Raw genomic sequence first — 8,861 nt, 5'->3', positions numbered from 1 at the left:
ATAGTAACAAAGTAGATCTGGAAATGATAATTTTGCACATTTTAACTGAATGATACAAAATGTATTGATTTAATTAGATGTGTAGGTAATGACTAGAGTTGGGATTTTTATCTTATTCTGCTATTTTTTAAGCATCTCATGAGAAATATGCAAATGCTATAAAATCCCAACGCTGGTAATGACAATTTGTAATGAACTCTCGGAGAAAATTTTTCTTACATTACAATTCATAAAAATTTTTCTTTTTAAATCTAAGATTTGAAAACGTAATATAAGATTACTCATAAGTTTGTCTACCTTAATCAAAAAAAAAAATGTCTACAAGAAACTTAAATTAAATTTTTATGAGCGTCTGAAATTTATATTTTTACAACATTCACTCAATTTCTCATGTAACAATTTTCTTATTTTATTGTAATTAAAAAACGAATGACTGTAGATACTTTAAAATTTCACTGAATGTTTTATGTTTATATTAGCATTTTCTATACACCATAAAATGTTGAAAATATTTTGACTCTTTTTGAGCTGTTTACGGACATTGTCAGTTTTCAATTTTTTTAGTTTTTTTTTTCTATTAATATCAATAAATTTCTATTTGTTGGGTAAAAAAGCGTGACAATTTAATTTAAGGCTCCTGATATATCGTTCTAATAGCAGTTGAAAAATATTAAAAATACATGGGCACAATTTTTTTTTATAAGCATTTAAAGTTCAAATTTTGACACTATTTATCAAATTTATAATTTATTAATTATTTTGTAGTTAAAAATGTATAAAATGTTTAACTTTTATAGCTAAGGATTGAAATTTTAAAACAAGGCTCCACGTAAATAGGTTATATATAAATTACTTTATTCAAAATAATATCATCAAATATACTTGGTAATATCATAGGCTGACTGACCGTTTTCGCTCAAAATCGTTTTTTTTATATACAATGATATTATATCATTGAATTCAAATTTAACACCATCCATTACAGTAACCCACTTGTAACCTACTGTACAGCAGAGCGACTTCCACTTATCCACCTTTTTACAGGTAAGATTACAATAAGTTGTAAGATTATATGCAGAATAATAACTAGGTACCTAATATGTAATAAGTAGTAAATTAATATTCAATATATGTATACTTACTGTAAGAGAATCGTCGTAAGGTATCAAATATGTTATATTCCCTTTTACCTCAGTTATATTAAATGTCCTTTTACTAAATTACAAATTATATTTAATTAGATGGTTTTTGTAGATTTACAAGGATGTACTTTGTAAAATACCGTACGATAGCTTATTATTAGCTAACTTAAGCTCTAGCTACAAATCAATCTAGTTACCACAATTTTAAATAATCATACAATCTTAATTCACTGATGTATAATATTAAACAATACTATTGTAATAGTTTTAAAATTAATTCAAATAAATTGAACCAGTTACCCACATACTATTATATTGGAAATTTAAATAAGAATCAAAAAAAAAAAAAAAAATACAAAAAAATAATAATAAATACATTAATTTAATAAATTATAAAATTAACAATAAAAAGGTAGTTTGTTTTCATATTTAATAATGGCAAAAGTGTCATAAACAATTTCCATGTAAAATTATAGAATAAAAAATTTAACTTTATAATATACAAATATCTTCACTAATTTTACCTTAACTTTTTTCAGTTCCAAAGCATTAATCTACTTATGCCTCACATAAATGGCTATTATACAAAACATTTGGATATCAAATAAAAAAGAAAAATTATCTTATCTTAGATTAAACAAATTCCTCAAAATATAATTATCTTTTTCCCCAATTATATTGGAACACAATACGTCTTATATTGTACAACATATTAACATATTAACTTATAGCAGTGCTAAAAAAATGGAGCATTTTTTTAGTGTTTGTTATATTATAGTTACAGATTAAAAATGTTCCATCTATCAGTTGTTAATCATTTTATTCTGTTAGCCAATGAGATTTGAATCTTAACAAGTTTCAATAGTGACATAAATGATAACTTATTCTTTAATAGTTCTGTGATAGGTTCATCGAGCTCGTCAAATTTTCTTTTTCGATTTGTTCCAACTCTTTTTACATGATCAAATACTTCTATAGCAGGGTTTGTTTGTAAAATATCTTGAGACACACAATTTCGACTGGAAATCCTTTTTTTAGCTGCTCTTGTTAACGGTATATCATAAGACTGACGATTCTGACCAATAATCCCTTTCTTATTGAAATTTTTTGGTCCTCCTAAAACAAAAATATAACTTGTATTGTGTATTTATTTCTTCTGCTAACATTAATATTGATATTAATAAGTATCAAGTGATAATTTTTATTTGAAATTTGACTATTATTTTCTGCAACAAAATTATTTTAGTCTTAGTATATGTGCCATGTGTATTATTTTGCACTGAAAAATTCTTATTTTTTTTTAAACTATTTTTTATGTGTACTAAATACAGTTTGAATTACAGTGATTTTCAGTGATATTTTATCTCATAAGCTAATGTTACAGATAGAGAGTAATTAAATTGAACAATAAAATATAGTTCATAAATAAAATAAAAGGGATAAAAAATAAACAAAACAATTATTTTAACATAATTAAATAAAGAAGTTTACATAACTGAAACATTTCAATTATTCTAATTCTAAACATAAACAATAAATTATAAACCGTATTCCTGAGATTACTTTGATAAATTTATATATTTATATATTTTTTTAAACTTAATAGCAGATAATTAAAATATGTAGGTCCTAAATACTAAACAAAAGATTGGCACAGAGATTTAAAAGGAATATTGTAAAATACTTTATTTGTTCATTAGTATTCATAAAATTATTTAGGTAGGTACCTTTGATAAAACTTTTAAATATAAACAAGTGTAATTTTTTTTATATAGGTGTTCCACTGCCAATACACCCTAATCCCTGATGTTGATCCTTTTAATGTACATTTATTCAGACAAATTCAAACTATATTATTTTGAAGGGTATTTAAAATATTTTTATTTAAACCGCTATATTAACAACCCATATTGATAGTTCGACTGATATGGTGCAAAATATTTTATACATATTGTGTTTGGGTATAACATTTTTAATAAATGTATACACTTTTGGACATAACTTCTCTACTAAATTATGTTTATGTAAGTTCAATTTAATATTGTCATCAAAAACAGTACTTGATCAAAACATATGGAAAAATTGCAGAGAATCATTTAAAACTTCAGTCGCGTCAAAATGCACTACTTCCATTGATGAAAATTTGTCAAAACGTTCTATCTAACAATTTGTCCAAAGTGTACTATTGCCCACGGTATTTTGAAAATCATACAATTGAAATATCTCAAAATGTGCTATTTCCATGATTGTTTTCAAAATGTGCTATATCCAAAGTTTGTCATTACATACTATTGCCTATGTTAAAATGGAAGTTTATTACATTGGTTGTATTCAAAAAGTACTATTTCCATATGTTACAAAAGTACAAATTAAGTTTATTTTGAATTTTAAGTTATTGTGGTCCTCTGGTACAGATAAAGGGGAAAAAAATTGCAAAATGTTCAAGTTACCCACCTCAAATCAGTTCCACTACTAAAAAAAAGAGATACATTTTGATATATTATAAAGAGCATCAATAGTTCCTAGACCTTTTCTAAAGCCAAACTGATTTTTAGACAAAAGCTTATTTTCCTCTAAAAAAGTATCAGTCTACTTTTTACTATTTTCTCTAATACTTTAGCAAAATTACTGATTATTAAAATGGGTCTAGTTTCCAAATGATTGTTTATCACCTTTTTTAAAAATGGGTTTAACGATTGCCACTTTAAACTGAGTTGGAAAAATACCTTCTTTTAGACGTGCACTGTGTTGTACTTTTATCTACAGAACAAATCTCATCGTTTTTATAATCAATTTATAATAGTTACATTATTATATTATATCAACTGCAGAGCTTCCATATTTAAAAAAAAATCAATCATTTTTTCCCAACACGCATCCATAGTTATATGCCACCAGATAGGGTTTTTGGACAAATTGAACAAGTTTTGAGGAAAAAAGAAAACATTGTATCCCCTCAAAAATACGATGAAGTATTTAAAAATATTTGTTCTGTTAAAGTTTACAACTAAGACTTTTTGGTTTATGACTATAAATATGCAGTAAATAAATTAGTAAAATCTAAAACCGATTTTAAATCTACACAACAGAAAAGATTTTCTTATATTAAAGGTGATAAGACTGTTGGCATTGCAACAAAATTTGCTGGATTGCCAATAAAGATGCTAAAAAGAAACTCTGATTTATCTACATCTACTGAAAATTTTTTAGAATTACCCAAGACCAATCATGTTAAGGCATTGAAACAAAAAGATGTAAGAAATCTTATTAAGTTTTTTACAATACCCGATGATGCCAAAACATTTTATTCCAATATATTTCAAGAAAGTACTGAATCAAATATTGAAGATCAAGTTGTTGAATATAATGAAGATCAAGACTGATTTATCTATTTATTAAAAACAACACTAACCAACGCTTTAAATAGCTATAGATAATATCTACATGTTGTTAAAATTTGTTTTCTTTTTAAAAATATTAGTTATGTCCCTTTACTATTATTATTGAGGCTAAACTTTTTTTTAGTTTATGTTTTGTACTTTTGATGTAATTTGATGCTATTGGTTTAATTTTGTTGAAATACATTACCCACATTTTAAATAGATATAGGTAATAAATGTTTGGACCCAAAGTACTACCTATTCTATGTTACGTTGATTACCTTAACATAATTTATTTTAGGCATTGAGTTCTATTTAAAAGTAACTCTTGCACAAACTTAAATTAATATTATTAATCCTAAAACATGGAAACATCTGTACTAATATTTGGTTACTTGTCTAAAGCTATAGCTAAGTCCAAGAAAACAGGTATAACTTTGAACTTTTATCAAATTCATTATATACAATTTACGACCCCTGTATTGTTTCTAGTTGTCGAAATAGCTGGATAACTTATGCTTTAGTTATAACCAGGTGCGCACACAGAATTTTTTTTTTTTTGGGGGGGGGGGCTCAATAATTACACACAAGTAAACAATTGAAACTAATTTTTAAATAATCACTTTTATTTATTATCACCATAATGTTATATTATTATGTATTTAATATTTATAATTATATTTATAACTAAATCAATTTAAAATTTAAGTTTCCTGGGTCCCTTTTCAGAAAGAACTTTTAATACTTCGGATTCTTTAACTTGCGAGTATAGTAAAACATTTAGCGTTGTTAATTTTAGTTACAAGTTTTGTTAAAATGACTTCATTGCAAGCATCTATTATTTGGTTTTGAATATTCCAACTAATATACGTTGAATTTTTCCCGCGAGTCATTAAATGTTGTTTTAAATTTGTGTCTCCTGAATCAATTTGTGCCCTAAGCAACACTCGAAAATTACCTTTGTTGCACTCGGGCTCTTGATCTATATTAAACGTTGCGTAATCTCGATGTGCCCTAAGTGGTAGACATTGTCGTCCACACAAAATAATTGTTTTTATTATCGGTTTAAGTTTTTCTTTATTCTCTAAAGTCTGTTGGTGATGAAATTTGTCAATTTGTTTATTTACCGATAGTATTTTTCCTAACATGACATCCATAAAATGGTCAGCTTTTAAATTAGCTTCTTTATGATAATTTAAACTTTCATGTTTTTCGAATATTTCTAAGCCTTTTTTCCAATTATTGTACCCCTTTTTAACAAATGTATGAAGTGATTGGTTGGAACTATAACCAGCCTCAGAAGGTGAAAATAATACGCAAACTTTACAAAAAGCACTATTTTCAATTTTTGAATATGTTAACCATTTGTATTAAGTTAACCATACTATATTAAATTTTCTTTTTTGATTGCCAATTTGTGGATTGGGAAAATTATAATTATTATCTGGGACCCACACATTTTGTAAAACTTCAATATTTTGTTTGTCATCGAGTTTTTTATTTACAGATAATGATATATCTAAAGAAGAAAAATGTTCATAATTACCAACAATATCAGATGTTGACGCTGACGGTGAAGCGAAAAGTTTTTGAGGACTGGGCGGTTCATTGATTGTTGAAATTTTTGGTTTAATACTAATATAATTAAGAAGAGTACTACTAGTACCAACTTCAGGTTTCTTTCGTTTTTGACTCATTTTAACTCAGCTTTTTTTTACACTTAAGCACATTTGACACAGCCATCACAAAGAAAAAATCGAACAGACTGAATTATCTAAACGAGTTTTTCATGCCACGACAGACAGTCAAAAGTCATAACTATCATTGTTATTGTAGTTACCAATCAGTCGATCATACATAATCGCTAATCGCTAATATCTATAAATCTAAAATTAATTTTCAACAAAGTAAGAAATCAGCGATTCCCACAAACCTTATCGCATAATATTGAACTATTTACATATATATTTGTGTATCTAACATAAAAAAATTTGAAAGTATAACATTATCATTTATTATATTTGCTATAATAATGTATAATTTAATTTGGGGGGGGGGGGGCTTAAGCCCCAAAGCCCCCAACCCTTGGGTGCGCCACTGGTTATAACCATAAAAACACAAATCGATAAAAAAAAAATATAGATATATATTAAAATTGTATCTATAATTCTTAATTCAATTAACTCATAACAAAATATATCATGCTACAAGATATTTTTTCACTGTACCATACCCAAAAACAAATCTATGATTCGTCAATTTTCCTTGCAGAGAAAACATATCTAGAAGCATGCTACATTTTGTTTTTATTATTATTTTTAAATTTGTATGTATCTATCAATGAAATTTTTATTGCATTATTTGAAACATTTACAAATATACAGCAAGGTTAGTTAAATTTCCTTTGCACAATCTAGGTAGTTTAAACACAATTTGAAGTAATTTAGGGAATAATAACTTCTTCCTGATGTTATAAAGAAAATACCGACAAATGTTTAATAACAAAGTATTGATATAATTGATATCATACTTGTCCAAAAATATGTAATGGTTGTTCAGTACAGTGGCTCAAAACAAAATTTTACCAAGACTTTTTGAATCTAAAAAGTACTTATCCATACGAACATTTAAAACATTTAAAGCCTTTATTATCAATTAATAAAAATTAGGTAATTATTAAAACTAAAATCTAAACATTTAATATTCAGTAATAAATTATAACTTTTATTTGATTTTAGTAGGTTTAAGTACCATTTATTGTATTGCAGACTAAGCTTATATTAAAATTCAAAAAAATAATAAATATTGGAAGAAAAATGTATGGTAGGTACCTTTCACACTTTTTTTAACATGGCTATTCACAAAAATTGTTGGTACAGCATCAGGGTTAAGTATGCGTCTCTTTGCATTGGATTTGAAACATGTTGACTCAAAGTGAAATGAGCATATTTTACGGTTTGGTAAGACTTCTTTGTTTGTTAATCTACATTGGTTGAGCCATATCTGCCGTTTTTTTGGACACGCTGGAAATCTAACACAAAACAACTGATTAGTCTGGTGTGTTCTTGTTCCCAAAGCTAGGCTAGGTAATGTTGTAAACGAAACTTACACGTGCAAAGATATCCTGGACCTCAGATATTTGATCAATGGTTTCACACACAGAACACAAACGTTGGACATTTTAACATAAATAATTGTTGACCAATTTTAATGACACGATGACACCACGGTGAAGTTCGACTTGGACGCGTACTTAGGTCGATTCAGATTGTTATCATGGCCACCGAATTCGAACTTCACGAATCGTCTTGATGAGTAGCGAGTCCAGACTTCCACTATTCAAGTATATAAACACGTTACGGGGAAGCCGTCATCATTTGCGCAAAACCGAAATTGATATACGAAACGACTGTGCAAGCCGGCAAGGTGCAACGACTCACGTGTTCAAATTATAGAAATCTTATCACGGGCAGGGGCAAGATATCATCTCTTCATCGTATTTGTAACGCACTCAAGGTTTGTAGATAATATTATCTATATACCTTGGTAACGACCACCTTTTAAGACACGGTCTACCTTCTAAGACCGTGTTTTAAGATATTATACAGGACAGGACGTTAGCTATCGCCGGCCCTTCACTCGGTCAGATTGTGTAACGGTTCAGTAGTTGATATTTTCACCACACGCGTAAAGCGCTAGTAGTAAGTAGGGCCATATTTTACTATTAGTATAAAATCCTACGTGATAGAATTAATGATCATACATTTAATATAAGTAGTAAATATATTTATACGGGTATAAATATGTCGATATATATTATTTAGGGATGCTAATAGGGAAATTAGATAACATCTAATCATCTTCAAAACATTTTAATTAATCTTCAGGCCCAGCCAATTACTTATATTATTACAGATATTTTGTGAATGAAATTAAAAGACTATAATTGAGTACCTATGTGGTCTACCTACATTATATAATAAGGACAATAAATTATTACAATTTATTAAAAATAATATCAAATCTTAATTTTATTTAATTTTTATAAAATTAATAGGCCACAATGTATTCACTGCTACTGTGCATTCATTTTACTTGGAACAAAAATGATTCAAATTAATATTTATCAGGTTGTTAGTTTCAAATTTTTATTTTTTAACAATTTCTACAACAGCTGCCAGTCAATGACTATATATAACAATGGCAAATTCAATTAAAATGAAAACTGGTGATACATTTTATTAAATAATGTAAAGAATAATAAAAGAAAAGTAGGTACTAATTATATAAGCATAAGTATGCAATTTCATACATAGGTATAAATTGTATTTATTATTTA

The 8,861-nt window shown here is 27.0% G+C and overlaps 1 protein-coding gene across 1 annotated transcript; it reads right to left on the bottom strand.

Moving 5' to 3' along the window:
- Positions 1-1,492: 1,492 nt before the first annotated feature.
- LOC132935389 (THAP domain-containing protein 3-like) lies at positions 1,493-8,130 on the bottom strand. Its single transcript, XM_061001935.1, has 3 exons — positions 7,632-8,130; positions 7,354-7,553; positions 1,493-2,258 (listed from the first exon to the last, which is right to left on the bottom strand). The coding sequence occupies exons 1-3, from the start codon at positions 7,700-7,702 to the stop codon at positions 1,957-1,959; spliced, it is 573 nt and encodes a 190-aa protein (XP_060857918.1). The 5' UTR covers positions 7,703-8,130; the 3' UTR covers positions 1,493-1,956.
- Positions 8,131-8,861: the final 731 nt, after the last annotated feature.

This window comes from Metopolophium dirhodum, chromosome 1 (assembly GCF_019925205.1).
Source record: "Metopolophium dirhodum isolate CAU chromosome 1, ASM1992520v1, whole genome shotgun sequence".
Taxonomy (NCBI): domain Eukaryota; kingdom Metazoa; phylum Arthropoda; class Insecta; order Hemiptera; family Aphididae; genus Metopolophium; species Metopolophium dirhodum.
The sequence above is the reverse complement of the archived record's forward strand: the minus strand, read 5'-3'. Positions and strand labels throughout refer to the sequence as shown.

What these genes read in the sequence shown, in the direction of transcription:
- LOC132935389 (XM_061001935.1), bottom strand. Translation starts at nt 7,702, where the DNA reads ATGTCCAACGTTTGTGTTCTGTGTGTGAAACCATTGATCAAATATCTG. An exon ending in TCCAGGATATCTTTGCACGT is followed by an intron (nt 7,554 to 7,631) that starts GTAAGTTTCGTT and finishes GTTTTGTGTTAG; the next exon opens with ATTTCCAGCGTGTCCAAAAA. An exon ending in TGTTAAAAAAAGTGTGAAAG is followed by an intron (nt 2,259 to 7,353) that starts GTACCTACCATA and finishes TTTTTGTTTTAG; the next exon opens with GAGGACCAAAAAATTTCAAT.